The sequence below is a fragment of the Cebidichthys violaceus genome, unplaced genomic scaffold (genome assembly GCF_023349555.1).
Source record: "Cebidichthys violaceus isolate CVI_PGR_0920_01 unplaced genomic scaffold, fCebVio1.0.p SCAF_1, whole genome shotgun sequence".
Taxonomy (NCBI): Eukaryota; Metazoa; Chordata; class Actinopteri; order Perciformes; family Stichaeidae; genus Cebidichthys; species Cebidichthys violaceus.
This window is the reverse complement of record NW_027176262.1, coordinates 12813461-12841394: the sequence shown is the minus strand read 5'-3', so window position 1 is coordinate 12841394 and position 27934 is coordinate 12813461. Positions and strand designations below refer to the sequence as shown.

General features: G+C 42.2%; 2 protein-coding genes across 2 annotated transcripts in view; one reads left to right on the top strand and one right to left on the bottom strand.

The window, feature by feature from the left end:
* npas1 (neuronal PAS domain protein 1) overlaps nucleotides 1–16385 on the top strand; it is a 36587-nt gene extending 20202 nt beyond the window's left edge. Inside the window, exons 5-13 of the mRNA XM_068711241.1 lie at nucleotides 1483–1550; nucleotides 3641–3730; nucleotides 10214–10388; nucleotides 10530–10642; nucleotides 11000–11196; nucleotides 11287–11393; nucleotides 11652–11799; nucleotides 12894–13006; nucleotides 13107–16385. Of these exons, the coding sequence (XP_068567342.1) occupies nucleotides 1483–1550; nucleotides 3641–3730; nucleotides 10214–10388; nucleotides 10530–10642; nucleotides 11000–11196; nucleotides 11287–11393; nucleotides 11652–11799; nucleotides 12894–13006; nucleotides 13107–14188 (2093 nt within the window). The 3' untranslated portion in view covers nucleotides 14189–16385. The remainder of the gene's footprint in view (nucleotides 1–1482; nucleotides 1551–3640; nucleotides 3731–10213; nucleotides 10389–10529; nucleotides 10643–10999; nucleotides 11197–11286; nucleotides 11394–11651; nucleotides 11800–12893; nucleotides 13007–13106) is intronic.
* A 3754-nt stretch (nucleotides 16386–20139) lies between these two features.
* On the bottom strand, nucleotides 20140–24497 carry tmem160 (transmembrane protein 160). The gene is made up of 4 exons (XM_068711227.1): nucleotides 24184–24497; nucleotides 23940–23964; nucleotides 22647–22739; nucleotides 20140–21892 (listed from the first exon to the last, which is right to left on the bottom strand). The coding sequence occupies exons 1-4, from the start codon at nucleotides 24397–24399 to the stop codon at nucleotides 21546–21548; spliced, it is 681 nt and encodes a 226-aa protein (XP_068567328.1). The 5' UTR covers nucleotides 24400–24497; the 3' UTR covers nucleotides 20140–21545.
* Nucleotides 24498–27934: the final 3437 nt, after the last annotated feature.

Below are 27934 nucleotides of genomic sequence, written 5' to 3'. Positions count from 1 at the left end.
ACACACACACACACACACACACGCACACACACACACACACACACACACACACACACACACACACAGATATCCGATGATCCTTAAAGTTGTGCACACACATGCACACATTCATATGCTCTTGTACACACATTTCGCGTACACACATACATAGTTTGTCTCTGCCGGATAAGGAACATTGTGTTCAAAAGCAGCCCTGTTGGGAGTGAGATTACTTCTCACGTATGGTCCCTGCTTTTGCAATCATACACTCACTGGTGCGCACACACACACACACACACACACACACACACACACTGTCACCCACTCTTTTTGACATAAAACAGTAAATAGGACTGATTGCTAAATTAATCTTCCACGTCACTGCAGCCCCTCGTGCCCAGGTTTGCCTGGGAGAAAGTGATCACTCTCGCCTTCCTTAGTGTTTTCTCATTTTCCCTGCCGTACCCTCTCTGCTCCTCTCGTACCTATCTTCACACCCCCTCCCCACCTAACCACCTCCAACTCTATTTGTATTGTAATTGCCTTGGTAAACAGCACCACTTTGGCACTGAAGCAGCTCTGATAGCTTGTGTTTGGGATGCATTAAGAGTGGCGATGCAGACACTGTGTGTGTGTGTGTGTGTGTGTGTGCATGTGTGTGTGTTTCTTTGCGTGTCTGCTGGCAATTGAGTGGTTTGCGTCACATCGCACCCTCTCCTTATGCTCAGTTTCTTTTTTAGACATGCAGCCGCTTCGGTCGATTCTTCTGTTTATCAGACATGATTTGTTCAAGTTTTGCTTTTCATTTCAGTGCAGATTTAAATACTTCACTGAGATACAACATTATTACAGTCACTGATGAAGTCATATTTACAGATCATTTTGTATAATTACTTATATGCCATATCTATATTAACCCAATCAGAAAGGGGAGTAACTGGGAGTAACTGCCAAGTTGATTGATATCACCTTCCTGATCCCTGCAAGTCTGTAAATGTCCACTGAGCTCAGCTTTTCTAAGTTTTTCAGTTTTTGAGAAAACAAGCCCCACATTATACATCTCTTTTCATGCTGCATTCTTTCTTTCACTTTCTACAAAATGGAGGGATACAAACAAATCAATCTTTAAAACTTTTTTAGTATTAGTAGAGCGATGACCATCAAAGGAGAGAGAGGAACAACATGCAGCAAAACTCCCCTCAAAAACATTTTTTATTTAAAGCGTAGCAATATGTATTTCTTATATATTTAAGTATTTTTTATTAACTGCAAATTGATTGACTCTGCAGTGCAGTATGTGGTAGTGTGACAGATACCGTCTCAAATCTCTACTTAAGATGGAAAACTAAGATTTGTATCTTAATGGTAAGAGCGACCAGGAATCTTAAGACAGTCCCTTCATAATGACTCTTTTCTATGATCACTCTCAAAGAACATGTAGTATCAAGTACATTTTTATGTCAGTCAGTGTCTGATGTGTGTTTGTCTACTTTCTCTCTGCAGTAAGACGATCATCTCATTCTCTAGCCACTGACATGTTTGAGCAGCACCTAGGGGCGCACCTCCTGCAGGTAAAGACCACAGTACATACACCCTCTTTCGTCTTCTGTAATGGTTATAATATCATGTAACCACATGTGTTTACGTGATGTATTTGTGATGTTTTCACTGTTGTGGGTTTGTGAGAGTATTCTGTCTTCTCCATCCTGTGCAAACCATGTCTCAAAAAGGTCAAATTGCCCCGTTTTCAGCTTTGTGAAAATGGTCAGATAGTACAATGGATTTTTAAATGGTTTATTCATCTTGAGAATTAGGATAACTTTAATGTTCTCGAACCATAAATCAACACATAATCCGTCTGTTTATCTGAAAGGTTTCAAATCTATTATGGCTTTCTTTACACAGCTATGCTCTAATGTTTATGCAGGGAAACCTTTGTTTTTCAGAATGGATCACAGGGTCAATTTGATCAAGTATATTCCTTGACAGAGAAGCACATTTGTCACGTAAATGGCTGCATTGTGCTACAGTGTGTAGGTGCTGTGTGCGATCACAGTTTGTACCAGCTCAAGTCTTCCTACCTCAGTCTCTCAAGACATACATTTCCAAGCAAGCTCCTTATGGCATGCCCTCCCATACACACACATGGACACCCACACATCTCATAAACCTCAGATGCTCGGACGATATCGTTGGCTGCCAAAGAATGCCTCCGTTTGCACTGACAGATGAATGGAGCCTGAGGGGGATTCTGGGGCAGGAGGGCTGCAGGGATGACGAAGTGCAGGATGTAGAGACAAAGACTCAGAGGAAGTGTGAAGAAGGTAACACTGCAGGTTTAGGAGGCTGAGGGAGGAGAGATGGTTGGGGGAGCAACCAGAGCGCAGAAGGCTAAAGAAAAACTAAACTGAACTTAATGCCTTATGTCTTGTGTAAAGGTCTTTGAATTGAACAAATACATTTGCCAAGCAGGAAACAGGTAGGAGTTGTAACAGGTAGAGAGAGACAAAAAGAATAGCAGCTGATAATTGAGAAGGTTGTGGTAAAACAAAGAAACATTGCATATGTCTGCTCTCCTCTGGCATTTTAAAGAGGAAGAGAGGCTTAGGGAACGGCGCTGATAGAAATCAAATTAACGCTCCAGAAAAACTGTATGATTCTTTCCTCCCAGCCGTCCTCCCGCCGTAATAGCCTGATAATTGCACTTTAGTTCTCCGACATTCAGGCGGCTGGTTTCTCCTCGCCGCGACACACGACGCCCCACACCCCGGCCACACATTTGCATACTGGATGTGTCAGTTGCATAAATTACCTCTGCCACTTTAAGCACTGGGCCGCCAAAATAGCAATCATTCTTCTAGAGCAAAGTGGCCCTGGTCTGTGTGTGTGTGAGACTGAGGCTGTGTCGGCTCACTCCTGGATGCTTGTTATGACGATTAATATTATTCTCTGAAGCAGTCCTCTCTAATGGCCTGGCTGTATACCTTTCACTTCTCATTAGAATCACTGCAGGCTATAATGACTCTGGTTCTATCTGTGTCTGTGTCTGTACCGGTGTCTGGGCGTGTGTTTATGTCTGTGTGCGTATGTGTGTGTGTGTGTGTGTGTGTGTGTGTGTGTGGCCCTACAAGATGATGCTCTGACTCTGAGTTTATTACAGTTGATTGAAACAGCTCCGGTCTATAAGCTCAGTTTCTCATGTCTCTTTGCTCTATTTGTTCATGTATGTTTGTGTGTGTGCTTGTCTAAATGTCTGACTGTGTGTGTGTGAGTGTGTGTGCACACACATGTGGTACTTTTGTCTCTGTGCTGCTTTCTGTGTGTTTAGTTATGCAGGCCTTGTCGACAGCTGTTGTGTGGAGCTGCAGCTTGCATCTAAGGCCCTTGTTTCGTGTCTGTTCACATTTGTGCATGTGTGTGTGTTTGTGTGTGCACATGATTATGATTGCTAGTGTGTGTGTGTGGGTGTGGGTGTGTGTGTGTTTGTGAATTGAGAGAAGAGGCCGAGGGGTGACGGGTTGTTTGTTCTCTAGCTCATTGTAATTTGTTCGATACACACTAATTGCTCTAATTTGTCTGTCTTGTTTCTGTTTGCCTTCATGTGTGTGTGTGTTTGTGTGTGTGTGTTTGTGTGTGTGTTGTGTGTTTTTTATATGCACAGTCTCTGGATGGCTTTGTGTTCGTGGTCAGTCAGGAGGGACGTTTCCTCTACATCTCGGAGACAGTTTCTATCTACCTGGGACTCTCACAGGTAAGACGACCTCATTGCGCACACACATACACACACACACACACACACACACACACACACACACACACACACACACACTGGAATAATCCTTTGTATACAAGCACATTTGCACACATGTGCCTATCTTCTGCTTACGCTTTCATATCCCCCTCCCTGGAGTGTGTGTGTGTGTTTGCGCGTGTGTGAGTCTGAATATCTTTGACTGCACTCTTCGCGCTCATCTCTGGAGTGCAACTCTCATGGGGGCAATGCTACTCTCTGTCTACCTCTCTCTACCGCCTTGTCTCCCTCTCCAGGTGCTCACCTCTGTTGATTGCCTGTGGCCTCTTGTACTGTGAATGTTAAGTCCTGCCATTTTGCCCAGATGCATAAATAATAACAGTAATTACTGGCCCAGCAATCAAAGTGTCGCCCCAGCGCGCTGGGCCTGTCTAGGGGAACAAATCGATAGGCATCTTAAAAGCCACATTGATTGTAGGGAGGGGGAAAAACACCAAGGGGGATGGGAAGATAGATAGAGACAGCCGGAGAGAGAAAGAGAGGGGGAGGAAAGGAGGAGAGGTGTGATAAGAGAGAGATGTTTCGAAGTAAGAAGAATTGGTACAGCATGAGAGAGGGTGAGAAAGAGGGAAGTTAGTGCTTCAATAACGGAAGAAAATGTGTTTTTTTTAATGTGGAAGTGTGCTGTGATTGAGGGTTTGCCCTTGTTTACATTAAAGGAAGGAAGTGTTTCTACTCTATCTCCTTAGTACAATACTCACATGCTCTATGTAAATTGAAGGCTCATTGGTCACTGTTATCCATTCCCTGTCTATACTGGCTACGAGGCGGCCACCTCGGAACATGACCACACTGTAAGAGAGACAAAATCCACAGACCTCGCTCTGTGTGGAAATATATTTTAGAGTCAAGTGGGTATCTGATAAAGTTTATTTTACTATGAAATTACTGTAATGTATGAATATAATATGGGCAATGCTTCATTGCTGTGCCTTGTCAGAGGGATACGTACTTCCTGCTGGCTGCATGTAGTTTTGTTTCCAGGACACCACACAAACATTATTTGACAGCAAGGACCAAGTGAGTATTCACTTGATTTGTCTGACTCAGATTGCCTTATTTTTTTTCACAGAACAAAGATGGCAGATATCTTAAGCTAATTATATATTTGACACAAGGGATTAACTGGAGTCCCACCATCGATACCTTTACATTTGGATTTATAGTTAGTTTGATTTATACGGCATAACTGATAATAATTTTACCATTCACCTTTGTTTTTCTTCTTGTTGGTGGTTGTAACTGTAACTTAAAGTGTGGTGTTGCAAATGTAACCACACCTTGGAGTAAAACAAGATTTTACTTTTTAATGTTGTATTCAATATCAACTATCTGTACTAGTGTAATAAACTTGTAGGAAAAGCAGACCAGTCACAGTTTTTGTAATCTCTGTATGCAATCTTCATCGCCGCAATAGCTCCGTCGTACACTTCCATTTTTCCGGAGGGGCACATCAGCTTCGGCAGCAACATGCATAGGCTGCTTATTAGAACGCGACACATTAGGAAGAGATCTCTTCACAGCCAGTATGGAGACGATAAAAACTTGTTTAATGTACATATGGGCATGCAAGTTTGTATTATACATGACTTGAGAAAAAATACAAACCCGTCCTGTTTTGAATAGAGCGACCAGGACGAGAGTTGTTTGTGTGCACCTGCCATGGAGTTTCTTGGGTCTTTATTTTGCAAAGACAAATGCATAAGGAAGATAGAGTGTTGGAAGTCTGAATACGGAACAAAAAAAAGAAGATAGGGACGGAAACATAGAGAACCAGACAGACAATTATGAGAGAGAAGGAAAACAAAGGAGTGGAATGGGGGCGAGAATGAGAGACAGTGGTAAAGAGGAGAGAGAGAGTCTGAGTGTGTAAATAGAGTTTAAATGTGCAGAAGGAATGAAATTCGCCTTGGGATTGCCTAGGTAAACAAGACAGCCGAGGCTTTGGTGGAGATGCTAATAAAACAGAGCTGTTCTTATCAGCTGAGCAGATGGCCTAACCCATCACATCTACTCAAACAGGGCCTGAACCATCAGCATTCTAATGAAATTATTTATGATCGAAGATTATGTTCAAAACCTTGAACATACAACGCCACGTTTACCTTCCTGAAAAGATGAGAGCGGGCGGGGGGGTTTATGATGAGAAAGAGAGACAGCCAGAAAGGGCAGATAGAAGTTGAGATGAGTTAGGGGGATACATGAGAGGGAGGATATAGTCTGTTTATAGACACCTAAGACGAGAAAGAAAAAATATACAAAAAGAGAGAAAGGAAAGGTGGGAGGGAGAGGACAAAAACACTTTGTTGGAGAGTGGAGTCGGACACAGGGGAGGGAGGAAGGACAGACAAACAAATGATGTTCTGAGTGAAAAAGTGTAACTGGTGGTTTGTTTTAGAGGGCATGTCGCCCCTGTGGACCGCCCCTGCCCTGCCGTCTCCTGTCCCCCTGTCTGACCCCTCTGCCCTGGCTTAAACCCTGGGCTTCTCCCCTGACAGGGGGGTTGCTTAGCCGGCTTAGCCCAGGTCAGGCACCTTGACCAAGGGCACAGCCTGCCGCCCACTCCCCTGGCGCCTGCAGGTATCATTTTTCTTCTCACCGGGTCTCCAGGCCGGAAGCACATCAGGGATAAAACCTGGGAATGCCACAAAGCAGAAGAGGGGAGGGGGAGCTAAGGAGGTAGAGGAGGAAAGAGATGGATAGATGGAGTTGAAGAAGAGGAGACAAAGGCTGGAGCAGATGAAGAATTGGAGGGAGGAGAGATGAAAAGGATGGAGAAGTAAGAGAAGGGGCCGGGAGAAGAAAGAAAAGGGATAAATGGGGTAAAGAGAAGGGAGGAAGGATGGTGGATTAAGGGAGGAGAGAATTGATCCGGGAATGGTTAGTATGCAGCCCCCGCTCCCCCACCCCCTTCTCCAACCCTCCCTCCCTCTCTCCTCTCCCATCAGTCAGTGAGGGCTGAGGGCTGAGAGTGTGTTGTGGACCACTGCCCGGATGCCTCATACATATTAAAGCCCCCTGCTATTATTTATATCATGTCTCTCCTTCCCCTGCTTGCTGCCCTCCTCCTCCCCCTTCACCCCCACCACACTGCCATACGTACATGCACGTGCATGTCTGCACTCTGCACACATACACACACACACACACAAGCAGGTTCACGCAGGTGCACTGACAGACAACTACTCACACAAACAATGACACACAATGACGCGTGGAGACACAAAAACAGACAGTCTAGTCACATACGCAGGGAAACAGAGGCGCGCCGTGTGCTTGCATACGCACAAACACACACACACACACACTCAGAGAGATTTGAATGATCTCGGTCTCTCCTCACGTCTTCCCTTCGCGCCACATTCTATACCTGTTTTTATGTCTGAGCCTGACTCATCCTCTCAATCGCTCCGTCTCTTTCTCATCTTCTCATTTCTGTCTGATCTTTTTTCAATCCCTCCCTCCTGCCTGTGATGGAGTGATATTATTCGGATAGGTCTTAAGCCCGTTAAAGCCCATAAGGACCTGTTTGTCTCTCTACCTTGTTTTCCAATACCACAGGGCCAGGGGATTGTGTCTCTTTCAGATGGCTGGTCCAGTGTTCTGAGCAGAGGTAAATTTAGTCCTTGTTTAAACAATGACAAGAACTCCTTTTGCAGTGGAATCGCTATTCATAAAACACACCTTGACCACAGACAGTCAGACATATCTTGATATAATCTGTAATAAATATGCTTAAAGCATTGTTCATCCAGAGTTTCACAAACCAAACCCCAGTTCACTTACTTGTCAGATACCCAGCCTCTTAATACTTAGATGCAAACTCCTATTTGAATTTTAAACATTAATGAACGAGTCAGTTTTGATGTCAGAATCAAAAGTAATGCGGCAGAAAAATCCAGCACCTAGTAATTATACTGCTGACGTTTTATCTGCATAATGAAGAGAAGAGGAATCAGAAAGAGAGAAAAAAAATACTCGGGGAGGTTGTTGTGAAGCTTTCCATGTAACCGTTTTAATACACAGGATATTTTTTAGGACCATAAACATTATGGAAGAGGGACCAAGTGTGCGCACATCCAGACAAAGATACTCAGGTGCAAGACAACAAAAAACTACTTAGCTGCAGAGCACAAAAGAGTTCTAGACTATTAGGCTCCAAATAAATAGTTTATTTGTCCTTTTTTTCTTTTCAAAGCAACGTTTTGATCTATACAAGATCTTCCTTGGGCAAGTGTGAAACAGGAAAGGCATTTTTTTAAGAGGCAGTAATGAACTCAAATCACTATCATCTGCTGGTCTGCAAACAGCAAGAAAAAAAAACACAAAACAGCACAAGATGGTGAAAAATTATTGTTATTAATTAATGACAAATTACAATTAATTGTAATTAATGTTAATATGACAGAACCTGAAAACACATGGTGCCCTTTATTATTAGTTATAGATAACTAAGACACTATTTTTACAACAGTAATTATTTATCAATTGAATCTGTAGCTCATCTCGACATTACAGAGTTGTATAGAGTTTCAGCTCATTGTTTAGCTATCCGGCTGCAACTCTACTGTTTTGGTTCTCTCTCACCGCTCTGCTAGCGTTGTTTTCGGCGGCAGCAGTCAGCTGTTATTCAATGACAAAGTTACAAAAACCCACTATACACTACCTGCTCAGTACCAAACAGCATATAGACACATTTAGCAACTAGCAGGTGAACACAGTGGAATATTTTCCAGCTAAATAGCCTGATATATATATATCCCTCAGGAGTTGGTAGAGACCGAAAATAGAGCTAAAAGGAGATTGAATATTGGACTAAGATTCACCAGCTGGCCAGACACACAAATCAAAATGAATGATAACGTTGCTCCGTAAACTACTGTTTAAAATAAGCAACTCTTTGCTAACAAGTTACAACTTGAAAGATATGTCAATGTTGTGTGTATAACCTTTGTGGCCAAAATAAATGTCTTATTGCAGGTGCTGACTTTAAAGTCAATGAAACGGAAGTAAGAGTATCTTTATCTTCTCTAATGTAACAAGTGAAAAGGAAATCAAATCTTTCCAATGTGACTCGATCACTCAAAAGTTAGCAAGGTGTTTGCAAATTGCGAGCTACTACAAGAGCCTCTCTTTATCAGTTAATGTGGTTTTATGAGTCACTCAAAATCACACTTGACTTGATTAATTTCTGTAATGCTATCTCCATCAAATAAAGGACAAAGAAGAAATAATCTGATTTATATTTTGGCTTAGGTACATATGTCAAAAGGTAGCAAAGGTAGGTTTTCCAGTATTTAGGGAAATCATTCCATATGCTTATCAAATCCTAGTATTTAATTATATGTTTGGTGGTAAATTTCCAAAAAACAGGACATCCCTCAAGAGATTAAGCCCTGCATGTCTGGGGAGAACCTCTATCCCTTCACTTATCCTCCCTCACTCGTTGGGGTTTCCTCCATCTACACCCCTCTCCGTTCACTCATCGTCCACCTCATTCCTCTGCTCCCACCTTCCCTGTTCCCGCTCCTTCCTCTCCCCCGGCTGTGATGTCCTTGAGGGCCTGCTGAAGCTCCCATAAAGCCTGCAGTAAATGGCTCTAATCCGGTAATAAATGGCTGTGTCCTACAGACAAGGGTGTGAGGCTGCTGCAGCCACGGCTTTATCAGATGGAATGGTATTGGCACGCACATGCACAGACGCACACACATTCACAGATGTAATAGAAACTGTATGCATGTGTGTAAGCATGCATACTCTCTCTCCCATATTACTTTTTCTCTCTCTCTCTCACACACACACAGAAACACACACACACACACACACAATCATGTATACAGCTTCAGATGGAATCACGCCTGCTCCGATTGTGCTGCTTTTATGGATGCCATGCAAGAGCAGCGCCATTATTACTTTTAAATGATTAGAGATGCGACTGTGATGCATTATGATGATAGGATCATATAGAGCTGTATGAGCTGTTGCGTTGCTCTTTATGCCTGCCGGGATAGACTGTTACTGAATGAAGGAGAAGGGAGGGACACAGGGAATAAGAAGAATAGTAATGTGACCTTTGGAGATACTTGGAGTTCACCTGTTTTTAATCAGCAAATACAATTGATTTTTATCTCCCCTGGTTTTATTTGTGTAATACTGTAGTCACTTGGTCCTCTGAGACTGGACTTAAATGTATCTGTGTGTGTGTGTGTGTGTGCGTGGGAATGTCTTACAACCGCTACACTCCTTGTTGAGTTGTAACCCAGAGCAGTGCTTTCATTTTCCTGCCATAACTTATATTGATTTTTTCCTGTGTGTGATTGTGTGTGTGTGTGTGTGTGTGTGTGTGTGTGTGTGTGGGCGCTCATGTGCAGGCGTTTGTGCTCTAAGCTTCAGTTTTTGATCAGTGTATGTGTTTCTCTTCAGGTGGAGCTGACCGGCAGCAGTGTGTTTGACTACATCCACCCGGCGGACCACGTGGAGATGGCCGAGCGGCTGGGAATCAGGCCGCATCTGAGGGCTGAGGCCGGCTGTCACACGGGCCCCGAGAGTGCTTCCAGCTCCGCATCCACCTCATCCCTGGCTGGTACCCCTGAACCCGGTACTTTCAATCTACAAAACTAAAATACATAAAAGACATTTTACATCATCAAAACAACTAAAACAAAAATTATTTAATTTATGACAAATCCTGTAGGATGGATGTGTTTTATAGTTTTACGTCTTCTGTCATCCTCAACAGCTCCGTCTAGTCCTCATTCTCCTGCTGATGAGCCTCCCGACCGCGGCTACTTCATCCGCATGAAGTCCACGCTCACCAAAAGAGGCCTGCATGTTAAGTCTTCTGGATACAAGGTACAGAGAAAATCATTTCTCATAATTTCAAAAAATGCCTTGTATTATTCCTATTTACCTGCTTGTTCTTGGAATGGTAAAATAACAAGAAGAGTCTTGTCATTTTACAGGTCGAGTGTTTCATAGCTCTGTCAAGTTGGTCGTTTTCAGTGTGTTTTATGGTTGTGACCTTATTTTACACTGGAACGCTGCACATTCAGTCAGTCAGTTTATTGCACTCACTGCAGTAATGCCTGTGCTGCTGCATTCTTTACCTTTGAATATTGCTTTTTATTGTTATTTTCTATATCCTGGATTGTGTAAGGTCTAGCAATGAAAAAATGTCCTGTGAAACGAGTACATACTTCTGTTTGTCAGGTAATCCATGTGACAGGACGGATCCGCTGCCGCCCTGCACTTGTGCCGGGCTCCACACGCTCAGTGCGTCGACCGATAGGTTTGGTTGCACTGGCACACACCCTCCCGCCCTCCACACTTAATGAAGTCCGCATGGAGAGCCAAATGTTTGTCTTCCGAGTGAACATGGACCTACAGGTCACATATTGTGAGAACAGGTAGGGTTTTTTTCTCCGTGTGTTGAGGTTAAGTGGTATGGACATTGAATACATACAAATGAGTGTATTTTGTGTTGCATGACTTTACAGGATCTCAGAGTATATGGATCTGACCCCAGCAGAGGTGGTGGGACACACCTGTTACCACTTCATACATGTAGAAGACCTGGAAAACCTCCGGCAGAGTCATGAGGACTGTGAGTCAAATCTATATGCATGTGTAGTATATGTAATTCATCCCCACCCCCCTTATTCTACACAGTGTCTGAACTTGCGAAAGAGGGCCGGTTGAAATCTCATTCTGTCCTGTTGTGATAGGCGCCCTCTGCTGCCATCATCATGAACTGCCAAACCAATAACTTGCTTCTTCCCCTGTCCTTCCCTGTCCTTCTCTCCTTCTTCCATGTGTCCTGTTTTGCATCCTATCTTTCCATCTTCCGTCCATCTCCACTCAGTGTTAAGGAAAGGCCAGGTGGTGACCGGTTACTACCGTTGGCTCCAGAGGAGAGGAGGCTACCTGTGGATCCAGTCCAGTGCCACTGTCTCCATCAACCACAAAGCCCCCCATGAACGCAACGTCATCTGGGTCAACTACATTCTGAGGTCAGTACAACCACAACCTGTGCTCCAGGACTGCTGGTATGAACTGAGTTTATATATTATATATATTCACTTTCTTTTTTTGTTAGTCTTTTATTGATTTATTTATTTTTTTACAGAGTTCTGTTAAAATAGTTTTAAGTAAAAGTCACTACTCTGCAGAGTCTGTAAACAGCAATTTAGCATTACTTACTCACTATTTAATGTCATTACTCTGAATTGGCAGGCATGATCTTATAAGGAGGCTTTGATTCAGGAAATTCTAAGACTCTGCACCTTTGTTTCTGTTCAAATTACAATTTAAATGTAGTATTATTTTTGTTTACAGCTTTATTTATTCACTCAACAGGCTCAACAACTGCAGTAACCTTGACAAAATAGGCTTTCCCCTTATTTCCCTCTTGTATACACACACATATTCACCCAGACACTGACGCAAACACACATTTGGAAGATACATGCACACATTGTACACACGCACATATATAATAAAAATGTGTGCACAACAGCAGAGACAAAAACAAGAGGAGTAGGCTGAATTTCAATGCTAATTGGACTGAAGCTATATAATTACAACAAATGGATGTCAGAATTTTGGGGCTGAATGGTGTTTTAGTTAATTAGTGCTGTAATTACAAGAGCTCATTAACTTCTCCAACAGCCTCCTCCTTGTCTGAGCTTAGTTGTGTATAGGTGGGCTGCTGAGTGGGGCCCTGTGTGTGTGTGTGTCTCTGTGTGTGTGTCTTGAAGGGCGGTGTATCTGTCGGTTTTGCGTGTCGGTGCTTGTGTATTGTGTGATAAGGGCTGTTGTTTAGAGAATTGGGTTGATGTGCTAGGTGGAGGTTACAAGGGGCAGTTTGGCTATTGGAGGTTGTTATTAGGCAGATTATATGTTGTTTCCATCTCTAAGTATTCACTTAAATCAGCACAGCAATAGTGGGTTTTTTTTTTTGCTTTAAGTGGCTTTTAAGTGGTGGATGATCATTGGTGTATACGTGCACCTTTTCTCCCTCCCTTTCTCCTTTTAAATTTTCATAGTCTGTCTGTCTATCCGTCTATCTAACTATCTCTATTTCTAATATCATCCATCATTCCAGTCGAACAGAGTTGCCCGACACTCCCCTGGATATACTGCAGCTACCAGAGAATGTAAGAGCAGAGCGACTTCGAGTTAGCTCGTCCCCCACCGACAGTTCCCCGCAGGCCCGAGGTAGGATGCTACACACACACACATTAGTACCTTCCCATGATGCCCACTGACACACATAAACACCTTCTTATGCCTCTTTTTTATCATCCTTCCTCCTCAGGCTTGCAACCCGTGAAGAACTCTGTGGGGAAGAGTGACCCCGACACTAAAGGCAGAGAGAAATTTACCACCGCTGCCATCCAATCAGAGGACAGGAGGAAGCGCCTGCTGAGGTCTGACCCCGAGGGTGCTCCTCCCGAAACCCGCCGCAGACTGGAGGAGCTCCGTCACGCAGAGGAGAGTGTATCGGCCTCCTCTGACCTGGCGAGCGAAAGCGAGGGGGAGGACGAGGAAGAAACAGAGTGGGACCAGGGGGGAAACAGTGACAGACTGAAACAGGAAGACGGTGGAGGTGGTAAACAGAGTAGGGGAGGAGACACCCCCACTAGAGGGGAGAGGGGGAGCAGGGTACACAACGGCCGGGCTGTGATCCAGCAACTGAAAAGCGTAGTGACCCCGTCTCCCCTGCCTGGCAGCCCCAGCATCAAGACTGAACATGAAGCCCTGACCACGGGGGGGCGTTGGGGGTCACACACACAGACCGGCACCTCCCACACACACACCACTCAACCCTCGCATGCACACACACCCTCCAGCAGCCTCAATGGCGACAGCCCCACCACTCCAATCCCTGACTCTTCTTCCAGCAGTGACGCCCCCCCAAAAGGGTTGTTCACTCCTCCTTCCCCTGCTCTTTCTCCCGCCATGTCCGTGTCCTCCCCGTTGCCCCGTGAGGACAGGGTTGTGTCAGGGTTGGTCACTCGGAGCAGTGGTGGTACAGGTAGCACTCCTGACTTTGAGCTGCTCCAGAGACTGGCTGTAGGCGGCGCAGCGGGGCGGGTCCTCTTCCACCCCCTTGCCCTCGGCCCGCAGGGCCCTCAGAGCCTCTACGCTCCCAGCACTATCCGTTACGCTCCACCTGAGCTGCCCCCCTCTCACCACCACGGCATAGAACACAGCGATGGCCTGCAGCTACGCTCGGACCACCACAAGGGACCCCCGCCAGCCTTCTTTCCCCACCTACAGCGGTTGGCCGGCTTGCCACCCTTCAGTGGTTTCTCCCCGTCTGACAGCCCTTTCTCCTCCGGCCTGCCCTTCTGTATGAACGGACTGAGGGGGGCTGCAGGCTCCGAGGAGGACTGAGACTCAGACGGGAGGAGGTGAGAGGAGAAGATAAAAATGAAAGACGGAGCAGAGTGACAGACCAGAAAGAGAGACATTGAAAAGGGCAGGAGAGACAGAAGTGGCAGGACATTAAGCCTCTAAGGACATTACTAATTGGACAATGAGTTGAATAACTGCGATTTAAAATATGTGACAAGTCGCTGCCATAGGGAATTATTGTGTCTGCCCATTGTGGACAAGTGACAGTGACTCTCAAAGAAAACGGGACATGGAAACTTTTGACTGGTTGTCCCTCAAGACTTTCCGTCTCTACAACAATAATGAACTCTGCTCTGTGTTTTTCTCTAGATGACTGTGTTGATTTCTGTGTCTCTTCCACTCAGAGAAGCCATATTGTATATAGAGACAAAACCATAAAGACCCTCAGCTCACATCCTCCTCACTGTCACTCCAATTAACCCAATTAACCCTAAAGCCTGTAGAGCGAGATGGACACTTGTCTGTAGGAATGAAAGCGACTTTGGAATATACATTTTTATTATTGCAGTATTATACAAATCATCTCTCACACTGGGATCCAGGTGAGAATATGATTATAGGGTTTCCCTTAAAAAAGACGGAGAAAGCCCTCTGGTGTTTTTGTATTGAGATTCAAAATGAAAATGATAAAAACATCTTCATCAGTCAGCCATACTTAAAGCACACTGTTGGGACAAAAATATGAATAATGTAGTCCCAGACATTCCATTATATATAAGGGAAGAAAATGCAATGCTGACAGGACGCAATTTCTGTTGTTTGATTATAGGAAAGCAATTTGTTTAACTGAGTATTAATTATAGTATATTCTGTATGATGCTGCGGTTGTGTTTGTGTATGAAAGCCATATTTTAGTTTTTTGTTTTTAAGGTTTGTATTGAATTTCTTTTCACCAGATAAAACAGATGGAAGTATGTGAAAATTGAGTCTAGACAGACAAATAACATTGTTTTATTGGGTGTACAATGTGATCCAAATACCTTTTTATTATTCTATGAAAAAATATATTTCTGAAAATGTTTTTAGGAGGGGAAATGGTGCTGAACACAAGTGTTTTTTTGTGTCTTACTGAGCACTTACTGAAATTTGTTCTGGTGTGAACTCAAAGCACTTCATCACTTAACACTTACTGTGTGATCCTGTTAAAACAGAAAACAATGCAAGAGTGGTCACTAATATCATAGCCTGGCCACAGTGTAGTGGAAGGGATATGTGGTCATTTAAAAAAGCAGATAAATAAACAGACCAAATGTGGTCATTAAAAGGCGACCATTAGAGGTCAATAAAAATAAACAGAATTATTCTGATAATGGTGTCAGTTCAATTTAGTCAACTTTAAAGTTTAAAATTAAAAGTGGGAATATACACTTTAAATTTCAGTTTCTCACTGATTGATTGGAATTTCTTTCAGGACTGAAAAAGACAAACAGAAACAAACCACTTTTTTGAAGAAAGAAATATATATATTACAGTTCGGATGTTTTTCAACAGTGCATTTGAACTGAAGTGAGTTACAAACAATTTAGTGGTTGTCTAAAAATCCAAAATGTTATATTTTACAAATGGGACTCTTTTGGACAAAATGTTGGTTTCAATACAGTTAAATGCATTTTTGAAAAATGGTGAAAATAATACAATAATAATCAACATTCTCAGAAGTAAACATCAGATAGCTTTCTAGCACTTTGGAATAAGGTCCTTCAAACTGATCTACGATGTTATCAAAATACACGTATTTTATAAAATCTGTTGAAAACCAAGTCTTTAAAATGAGGACATAAAGCCAGACATATATAAGTTATTTTTGTTTTGCTATCAAATTGAGATTATGGTCGACTGTCTGATTTGAGGTCTCAAAAAAGAAAACACATTTCTAATCGTTCAGATCCGACCTGCACTACGCACCCATACTGTAGCTGTCACATGTGTGAGCGCACATATTCTCGGGTGTTTAATGGTATAACCTGTGTGTATGGTGTATGCTTGTCCAAGTGTGTATGTTTTTTTTTTTTCTTTAATTAAATAGCTAACCCCTTGCCCATCACTGTGAATTTAACATTATCCTCTCATCTTTGTAAATATTCCACCCACTCATCAAATAAAATGAACAAATGTAAAAAGAAAACCAGTGATACAGATGACGATAACAATAAAATATTCCAGTAGAGGAGCACAACTCAAGGCTTTGTTGTTTCTTTCTTGCATCTGCGCAGCACATAAACTCAGCAATTAAGATACATGAAATGGCATGACAGTTAATTAAGGCTTCACGTGTGATTCAAATAGATCATGTGGCTGTGGGACACATATTTTAAGGTAAATAAGGTTGTTCTACTCTACATTTGCATACAGTAGATTTGTTAGTCTTAATGTCCGCTGCTAACGCGCATCTCATTCACAACACATCAATATTTCATTCTTTGATGGCATATAACGGACATTTATATATAGCCTTTCACTATACCTGTAATACTAACATAAATTCACATACAACACACAGCCAAGAATAACAAACACATGAGACAAATCCGTGGTAGAATAAATATAAAAGATGTCACTGCAAGTAGTTATGTAGCGATCCTCAATTACCAACACAATAAAACACAATAATATTGATCCTTTATTAAAAAAAGTAACATGTGGAGCAGGTGAGAGCAACCCTGGCATGAAGCAGGACGTTGCTCGAGTGTGTTGGATTTAACAAAGACTCAAACTCGTCTGAAACGATCAAGAAAGAAGCGAGTACATGGAGAGTATTTCACTTATGAGAGACTATATGCGGGCATGCATCACCGTGTGTGTGTCTGTGTGTGCGTATGTGTGTGTGTGTGTGTACATTGGTGGTTTGCTTGTGTGTCTGTGCGTGTGTGCATCTCCATGAATTTGCGAGTGTGTGTGTGTTGTCTGAAGCAGCCCCAGGGAGGGGCTCTGACATTGAAGACGGGTTAAATCCTGTTTTACATTCAAGTGGCAGGCCCTAGTTCATTAGAGTGAGGATCATTCCTCCTCAAGACCAAAGGAAGCGCATACTAAACAAGAGCAGTTGTTGGGGAGAAAATGCCATTGTACGTGCAAAACCGTATGTACTGTATAAGTGTGTGCGTGTGTGTGTGCGCTGATGTGCTGGGACAGAGCTGCACAAGAACCTCTGGTTTTGTCTTTATATCCTCTTTTCTGTGGAGTACAGTCTTTATAAAGCAAAGTTAAGGTGCGGCTTGTACAGTGCACTATTTGTGTCAATGTGCACGTGTGTGTGTGTGTGTGTGTGTGTGTGTGTGTGTGTGTGTGTGTTTGTGTGTGGTCACAAGTCACGGCAGCTCTCCTGACTGTCTTCTACTCAGCCTGTCATTGAGTCACCCATATGCCCTCTCTGTCACGGACTTTGATGGCTTATCTTACCCCCTGAATTGGAGTCGCGCTCCCGGGGGAAATACCTTAGCACATGTAAATGCATTTGAAAGAGTAAAAATATGGGTCGAAATAATAGAGTGAGGGATGGAGGGAGACACCCAGACAGCTTCCACCTGACATGGGTTTACTACATCTCCACAACTCTGTCTTTCCTCCATCCTTCCTCTGCTATCTCTACTTTTTTTGTCAATGTTTCCCAACAATCTCCTCTTTCTCCTCTCAGCCAGGAGAAGGCCAAATCCATACTTAATGCAGGTCTCAAAGCAGATGCTTTGATCCATAGGTGTGGCATTTAACACCTGAGAGCAGATGAGCAATCTCATCTCAAAATAAGCAGAGGTTATGGCTCCTACTTCCAGGGCTGGGAGTGTGGATGTGCAGTTGAGGTTTAGAGATGTATGAGGTTCGACCTGGACTTGGAGCTGCGGCTGCTGTTGTGGTTTCTGAGGCTCGGGTTCTGGGGTGGATGGTGTTTGTCAGTGAGGGCGCGTCTCCTGCCTCTGGGCGCCCTGCCCTTTAGACGCGCCAGGCCTCAGGAGCCTCCTGCATGCCAAACAGACCTGTGCAGTCAGATGCAGCCACGGAGGAGAGACGAGGAGAGGAGCGGAGAGAGGAGGGAGGGAGGGGAGGAGAAGCGAACGTGAGGAGGAGTCCAGAAAGTAAGGACTCGAGGGCGAAAGGGTAGAAGAGGATCTGAGTGAGAGAGTAGAGGAGGGAGGAGAGGGGCCTCGAGGAGAGGAGGTAGGGTGCTGGTCACACTGCAGCAGCCATCTAGACACACCCTGCATGTGAAACACAACTGCATTGGAACGCCCTGGGAATTGGCGAAGGGGAGGTGGGAGGAGAGGAGAGTGAGAGCAAAGGAGAGAGGAGGAGAGGAAGAGAGGGTGACTCTGAGGTGAGTCTCAACAGCAACACTGTGTGTCGATGGCCGCAAGATATCACAGACCTTTCGCCCTAACCCAGTCAGTGATAGTTATCACAGACAAAGCCCCCTCATCACCAACACTCCCACACACACACACACACACACACACACACACACACACACACACACACACACACACAGCAGCCACACACACACACACACACACACACACACACACACACACACACAGCAGCCACATGCTGCTCAGCTCACTTCATATAACAGTTCATACAGTTCATGCAGATGAGCAGCTTATTATACAATTCCTTATGAAATATGGGTTTCAAGTAGAGGTCTTTATCTGTGCAAATGAGGGTTTTTGATTTATTTATTTTAAAGATCTAGGAAAGAGATGTGTCCACATTTTGTCCACACATTTTCAATGCTGCTCTTCTTAACTGCCTTTCTCTGCATTTTTTTTTATATAAAGCTGACTGAGAGATATGTACAAGATTTCCAGTGCACCTGTACTGTACTGTACCTGTGCAAATGGAAAGAAATCAAGTGTTTCTATTTCACACCATTTAGTGTCAGTGCCTCCCATTCCTCTTGATCTTGAAGTCCACCTGTGGTTAATTCAGTTGATTGGACATAGATTGATTGAATGGAAAGGCACACATGAGGTCAAAGAATCTGGTTGCAGAGCTCAGAGACAGGATTGTGTGGAGGCATAGATCATCTTGGGAAGGGTACAAGGACATTTCTGCAGCATTGAAGGTTTCCAAGACCACAGTGGCATCCACAATTCTTAAATGGTAGAAGTTTATAACAACCAGGACTCTGAGAGCTGGCTGCCTGGTCAAACTGAGCAGTCAGGGGTGAAGGGCATCACTGCAACTCTCCACCAATCTGGGCTTTATGGCAGAGTGACCAGACGGTAGTCTTACCTTAGTCAAAGACACACAATGAAAGCACCTAAAGGACTCACAGACTATGAGAAACAAGATTCTCTGGTCTAATGAATCCAAACTGGAACATGTCCGGAGGAAACCAAGCACCGTTCATCCATCCATCCATCCGTGGGGCTGTTTACGAATTACAGATAACCTCAATGAAAACTTGGTCTATTGGTCCAGGACCGGAGGACTGGGCTGAAGGTTCACCGTCCAACATTTCCTAAAGTGGTCCAGCCAGAGCCTGAACTTGAACCCAATCGAACATCTCTGGAGAGACCTGAATATGACTGTCCACCAACGGTCCTCATCCAACCCGACAGCGCTCGAGAGGATCTGCAGAGAAGAAAGTCCCCAAATCCAGGTATGCAAAGCTCGAGGCTGTTATCACTGTCATGGTACTTCAACTGAGTTAAGGGTCTAAATACACGAAGAAAATGTCCCCTTTTTTGGTTTTTAATATAAATGCAAAACTTAAAATCCTGTTTTCTTCAGTGTTTATGAGGGCAGAAATAAATAAATAAATAAAATAAAATATATATATATTTTAGAACAAAACAGGTGAAGGCTCCTGAATAGTTTATGAATGCTGTGTATTTCTGCAACCAACTCCAAACTCCCCTTCATGTACAGTGAACACATTCCGCTGTAAATGGAAACGTCATTATCTAATAAAAGAATTCTACAAGGCCCCAAAGTTGTGTCAGTTTGGTTTCATTTTATTAAACACGGGTATTCAGGAATATGCACGATCTAATTAAAACTTAAAATAATCAAAACCGGGTCATAATTCAGGTTTCACCTTAGTGGTGAATATTCCCTGACTAATTTAAAATTAATCAAATGACCAAAAACAATAGGCCATTTAAATAACTCCCAACCTTTTGGCCCTGTCGCACTTTAAAATGAAACTATGTCTACTTGCAACACCTGTGGTACAATCCTCCAGAATTTATTTTACAAAAGCTAATATTTAGACTAGTTGTGAAAATATAAACATTATTTTGTGAAGCAGACATGCGTCTTTCTATTCTGGCTAATCCTCTCATAACCCTCACATCTACCTGGTGAATCTTGACCCACAGATGTGGAAGCACAAGTCTATTTAAATGTGAAAGCAAAGTATGCAGACTCTGAAGTTTTGACCCTGTGTCAGCGTAGATTTCTCCTCGCTTCATTATTCTATGTACATAAGAGAAACAAAAGTAAACCCAATTTCTCCACACAAACTCTGCATCATCAATTCAGACCCATTCTTTACATCCATTTAAACAGCAATTATAGTGTGAAATTCACTCAAAATGGTTTATGGTTACATTTAGGTACTGTACAAAGCCAAATATATAGCCACAGAATAAACTGTGAAAAATAGATTTTGTTTTTAAAAATCTAGTCACAATGATAACAAACTGACAAAAGTGCGATTACCCTTAAAAAAAACAATAAAAAAAACTTACTTAACAGGGTAGCCTCTGTAAAAACTAAAATCTTTGTAAGCCCTCATTGATAAAGACAGACCTGAAACATGCACATAGAATGATCCTTCTTTCTAGATCTCACAGCATATCACAACCAGCTTGTTTTATTTCAAGACTTGTATAAAAACTTCAAGTAGTCGGAGTAAATCATGTCAAACAAGATAAGACAAATGGCATCCAACAGCAATTGGCTGAGTAACAATGCAGTGAAAACTAAACTTATATTAACAGATATACGTTCTCAGTGAATCTTTGCACTGTGCCCGACGTTGCAAGTAACAAGTCAATACATTTTTCCGACCGATTGATAACGCAAGTGAAGCAGCGTTGAATATCAAATTAGAAGAAATCTTGCAACAACAAAAAAAGACCAGAAGCTATTCCCCAGAAGTCAAGGTAGTCCAACTACCAAAATGTTTCTGAGCAAAAGGTCTTAAAGTCTTTGTTCACCGGAACAATAATCTTTACATCAACATAACGGTGAACAATAAGTCTGTATCTTTATGGAGTCACACAGTCTACATATGGATATGTAGGCTGCGTGCTTGCTTGCGCACACACACGCTCACACTATAAGGGAGCCTTGAATCAAAGCAACACACGCACACCGTTTCCATCTAAGGTGTCTACTTGTTCGGCCCCTTGCTGTCATTGTCCTCCCTGCCGTGATGTCTGCCGCTGTGGGAGCCACGGTAACCCCGGTGTTCGCGCCTCTCGCGGCACTCCCGGCACTCCTCATCGTCTCCCCCCTCCTCCTCATCCTCCTCCTCCCCATCGTGGATGATCTCCACCTCCAGGCGGCCGATGTAGAGGGACACCGCACAGAGCCAGAAGAGGGCGACGCTGCCCACCACGGCGCTTTGGAGCAGCAGCGCTGGCACAGACAGCAGCATCATCCTCCGCAAGGCAAAAAGGCTGCCAATGTACGAGGCACCGCCAAATGACACACACACACCGCCCAGGATAAAGAAGGCTGAGGAAAAACAGATTGACGTGGAATAATTGTAGAGATCCCATTCATTTTCTCACTGTAATTAGATCTTGGAGGGAGGCAGGTTGCGTCTCCATAATCTCTTAACTGAGAAAGTAAAAGATACAATAGAATTTTATCTACAAAATGATTTAAATAGAATACAAGTACATAAGCCTTTATCTCTACTGATGTGCCCATGAATGATCTTCAAGAATTGTAATGCATGTAATACTTTTATTCAGACTTAAATAATGTAAAGTTCATGATTAAATTTAGTACCATAGCTGGCAAATTTAGTTTTCATGGTTTTTCACACATTACTGTGCCTCAAACTCGATGACTATTGAATGGTTTAGATAATCTTTGTTCAGGTAATCATGACGTCGGTTACAACTAGATATCAAGAACATCAGCTCTTTATTAACTCATGATTTCAGTCAATTGGAGAAGTTCTTGTGAAATTATTCACCTGATGAATCAAAAAATAAAATCTATTGCAAGGTTCTCTTAGATTGATTTCTAGGATAAAAAGAGCTGAGGTATATTGGTGCAGATGCTATAGTTAAATAAAATGTGTATTATTTCATAACCATTCATTGATTTTCTTAAATCCACTAACTCTGAATACATTAGCAGTAACAGTTTGTTATACATCTAGAATCACAAGTGGCAGTTATGACTACCATAGTGCTTCTGCTACATTGTACTGATTTGCAGCTCTGCTGGACATTAAACAGTGGGTTGGAGCCTGTACCATATCCTGCTTCTCGTCCCACTTCGCTCTGGACAAATGCGATGACTCCGATCCCGGTCGCCAGCAGGCCGTTCCTGAACCACGAGAGGAATCCTGCAAAAACAGTCAAAGCCAGAAATAAACAGCAGACACATTACGGCCAGACCAGAAATCTGTGCAGAGAGCCAGAATCAGTCACACGGTTTGCATGCATACGATGATGGAATAACTGCCCTCAGCTGCCTCTGTTTAGCAAAACCTTGTAGTAAGTTGGACTATTCTAAGACTTGCAAAAATGCTAAAAAATAAAAGCATACCTAGATAAGAAGCTGTGTCTGTCATAATACAGACAATAATATTTCTAAGCAGGTTAGGCGTGTTCACACCAACAGTGACTAAATTAAGTACACTCAAAGACGTCAGTATACATACTCAAACGCCTAATTCAGTATTTAGTATGCTGTTGCTGTATGCTATTCCACAATGTACGGCAAAGAGGAAATGGAGTTCCTAACGGCTGCAAAACATTGATGCAAATTGCAGATGTTGATGTGAGGGACAGCTCTTGGATGATCTTTGTCAAATTTAATAAATAATTTGGACAGCTGGGTTTGTGCCCATCCAAATTAACTGCAACCTGAGGTCAATGTTGTGGTATTTACAACAAAATCTCAGGCAAAGATGGGGTCATTAAAGTGAATATCTGTTATCTCGAACATTTCTATTTTTTTTTTTTTTAACTACAGGCCTAATATCAAGTACATTTGATTGATTGATTGATTGATTGATTGATTGATTGAAAAGCAGTCAGTCAATTAAAGGCCCTGCACACTTATACAACTACCTATAGTTCTTGACATGATTTGCACTCTGCATTGATGTGCATGCGTGTGTGTGCAACTTTTGTTTGTGTGTTTATGTATGCACTGTGTATGGTGATCTTTTTGCTTAATTATGTCTGTTGTCAAGCACTTTAGCACAAACCTAGTTTGTTTTTAAAGCCCACTATTTGATTTCTGTTCAGGACCTCACTGGGTGGAGTTATGCAGGGACTTAAATCATGTCACCAATCTCTACTACTAATAAATCTGATAAGATAAAAGGTAATTGTGGTGTAAATTGCTCAACAGAACTACTAAAGACACACTGTCAGAAAGGCAACATACTCTAAAGCTTTAGCGCTTAAGGAGTTGCTTTGACACTCTTGTAAGTATACCACACCTACAAAGCAACTGCAAAATGATGCATTTACGTGATCAACGTCGATGTACGAGGTTCAGGGACACAGATCCAGCATGACTTTTGTCAGGTTACCTGTCTCGTGGGACTTTCTCAGCATCTGCAAAAAATTGAGAATATTATTAAGAACACCAACCTCTAATTTAATCAATGTTGCAAGTTGTATTATAAGAAACGTATATATTGTGGATGTACAGTGACTGTGATACCAATTCTCAACAGGAAAGGAGTAACGAAAGTAAAAGCAGCTGTGATTATTCCACAGTTTAAAAAGCTCACTCCACCATTAACTGAATATATCGTTCCAACATTTCCCTACCAAAGCGTCCGCCTTGTCGAGGTCTGTGAGCTGGTACTGCTGCTGCTCCGGCCCCCGGATCTTCCCCCACGGGTCCTTCTCTCCGAGCCGCAGTCGGGACGAACCGTGCAGCCTCCTCAGCGGGGCTGCGGGGGGACGGACCCGCGTCACTGTCCGGGCGAAGTGGCACACGGCCGGCGGCAACTGCCGTCTCATGAATAAACTCAAGAAAGCCATCACATTACGTGCCTTCCAGCTAACGAAACGAAATACAAGTTAAAAGCACAACACGACCTGTGCGTGCACTCTGAACTCTCACACCATTGGTCAACGACAAAAACCCGGAAGAGTCTCCCGGAAAGCACGATGCTGTGAAAAAGGTGAGCAGAATTGATTCAGCGCCATCGTGCGACTGACGATAAATAAACGCATTGGAATCAAAGAAAAGTTAAGTTGAGTTAGTTTTTAACCACAGCTTATTTATCTTTTCATTTGTTGTCTTGTAGGTTACGTTTGTTGTTGACATTTAACCTTTAATAATATAAAATAATATGCAATTACATAGGCTCGCCACCCGAGGGCGCCAGAGTACAAGGCTGTGATTTATTTATTTATTTTATTGCAATTTTCAAGCAGCACAGAACTATGGAAGCCCATTTCCGCCACTGTGATGAAAAAATTAAGGTCCTGTAAGTCATAATGAGAAACTTTCACAAAATGATGACTTAGTATCTCATACTTAAGAGATAGTATAATTATGAGATAGTAAGTAATTATTTTGAGAAAGTTTCTCATAATGACTTACAGGATCTTCATATTTGTCATCACAGTGTTGGAAATGTGCTTCCATACAAAACAGACTAGAAAAAAAAAAAAATCTTTCAACTTAAAAATAAGCTCAGAGAAAACACAAAGGCAAAAGAGGAATTGGCCAGGCGTACAAATAGGTAAAATAAATAATACAAAAGATACCTTAAACAGAAAATAGAGCACACATTTTTTTTAAAGGCTCGTCATACAGTGTGGTGTGTCTGGTTTGCGGTAAAAAACGTGCAATCTCCCCGTCACCCATGCATCATTACCTCTGTCAGTTGCACCTGTGCCCCATATATAAACTACCTGCCACACAAATACACACTGCTACCTGTGGTCAACCTGAGATAGGCTCCCAATTCAAACATATAATACACAGACATAACTAATGGCTCCTACACTGAGGTTTAAACATGCACACACAGCTATTATCCTCCTTTTATCGAAATCACATCAAACAGACGCATATTGATGAAACTGTATAAAACTGTATAGCCGTGTGTGTGTGTGTGAGGGAAAGACCTGTGTCCTCAGTGAGGATGATAGGACAGCCTCTTCCTGAGGGTCTTTTGTCTTTTTTTGGCCCCCTGGGACCCAGAAAGGCCACGCCTGTCACAGCTGATTGTTGAGTTTGAGGAGCGTAGAGAGCTGCAGCGGGGTCTCAGATGGGAGTTTGTATTTGTGTGTGTGTGTGTGTGTGCGTGTGTGTGTGTGTGTGTGTGTGTGTGTGTGTGTGTGTGTGTGTGTGTTGATAGTGGGGTCTTTTACAAACAGCCAAATCTTTGATGTGATGTGCAGCTGACCCTTTGGTCGCTCTCACGCTACTGTCCCCAACACAATGGGGGACTGATGTTTGTATACACACATACACATACACGCACACGTGCATGTGCATGTGCTTACACATACAGATAAGCTATCCAGCATTACGCCTACTCACATTCTATATTTGCATAATACTATAGGTGTTTGTTAATTACATGAAATACAAAATTATTGCTATTTTTGATATATGTACCATATGCAAATATAAGAACAATTGGTGATATAACAGTCATTGTATTGTGTATATATAAAAAGGAAAATACAGTATTGAAATGTAATTGAAAAATGTATGAAGAACCCATACATATATGCAAATATAATGTTAAAAATTACACATTTCAACATCTATTAATGGATGTTCCATGTGCAATAAGGGTTGGTTTACGTTTTCTCCAAATCTAGGCACATATGAGGTTCAACAAAAGATGAATCAGATTTTTTTTCGAATAGTGATTCTTACCATTAACTGCAAGGATAATCAGCCTTTTGAAGTCATTTTTACTCCTGTAACTTCAAAAGGAAAATGCCTTGTAAAGTAACCAGAGGTATCTGATTTGAATGTTTTTAATTTGTCCAAAGTATGTTTTTATCGTATTGTGGTGATAAGATTACTGTAATACTGGGTGTGGTCCAGGCTCTCTAGGATGCTGTCCAGGACAAACTTTATTTCCTTAAGGCCTCTGTGGTTGTGTGTGTATCTATCTGAACATGTGGCAGTGCAGGTTCATTCTGCCTGTGTCTTTTCAAACAGCGCGTTTATTTTAAACACAAGCATATATAATTCTGCGTATACCCATGCACCCTTGGGAGTGCAAGTGCACCTAAACATGTTAATTAGGTCCCAAAATAAAAAATATTCCAAAAACCTGTTACTTGAATATGTTCAATGTTCTGAATGTCACCAATAAAACAGGTTGTTTTATGATATGAACCTGACCAGTGTGTCAGTGTTTTGACTGTAGCGACACTGAAGAACTAGAATATTTCTTAGACTGGGTTTGTATATAATATATGTAGATATTTGCCCTGATCTTAGCCATACAGTGACATTGCTTGTCTCATCTCAACCCAGATATTAGCTGCTATCAGCTTTAGGCTTGTGGGGGCAACTTAGTACTTAATAGTTGTATTGCTAAATGGAAAAAAACAAATAAAAATGTTAAACAACGTAGTTAATTGGGCAAAATTCTAAAATACAAAAAGCGACAAAAATAATTAGACAAATAGGACCCGAAATAGCCTCATCAGGTAAAGTACACTAATACACAATGTAATGTACATGTATTTAATAATAGGTATTATACTATATATTTAGGATGTGCTGATACTAATGATGGATATTTCCGCTGTTTGATGAACTATCAGCTCTTCAGGGTCACTTTTGATGCTCAAATAAAGTGGACAGAATGCTGTAGGTATTTTTACTGCAGACAGAACATTCATCTATATCTCTGTGAGCTCGTGAGGAGGACTAGTGTCACAGTTGATCCTCAACTTCTCCTGTCTTACCACTTCACTAAGCCGTATCACTCACTTCCTTTCCCCTTTGCTCTCATTTCCTCAGTTTTACTCAACAAATCCCTCTTTATTGTGCAGGCCTAGATTACCAGGCTTTGTCATCATGATGCTTTTTACATATTTTTTGTAAGATTTTATTTATTTATTTAAATTTTTATGGCCATAGTGATATAATTCTGGATTGAAACCATTTTGTAGAGCATTAATTCTTTAAATTCACATCTCAGATTTTCTAATCTCACCTCCTTGTTTTCCAAATCTGCCCTTTTTTCAACTCTATTTTTGATCCTATTATTGGCTTGAATGCCATCCTTTCACACAGTTTACAGTTAACCTCATCCCTGTGTATCATGTACAAAAACCATAAAACCCCCGTACGATTCTAGTAAAATATGTTGAGAATTTAAATATTTTGTTTACAAGAACAGTTACAGGAAAATACATTTACACCAAATGTTTTTAAGCCATATTGGCCTTTTAAAAACTCAGAAAGCACAATAAAAAAACAAAGTAAACAAATATAGGCCTCAACTGTCTGTTAACTCTTTGTTATCCTCTCTCCTTGAGTCCTGCAGCGTCGACAGGAAAGAGCAAAGAGAGAGAGGGACAGATAGAG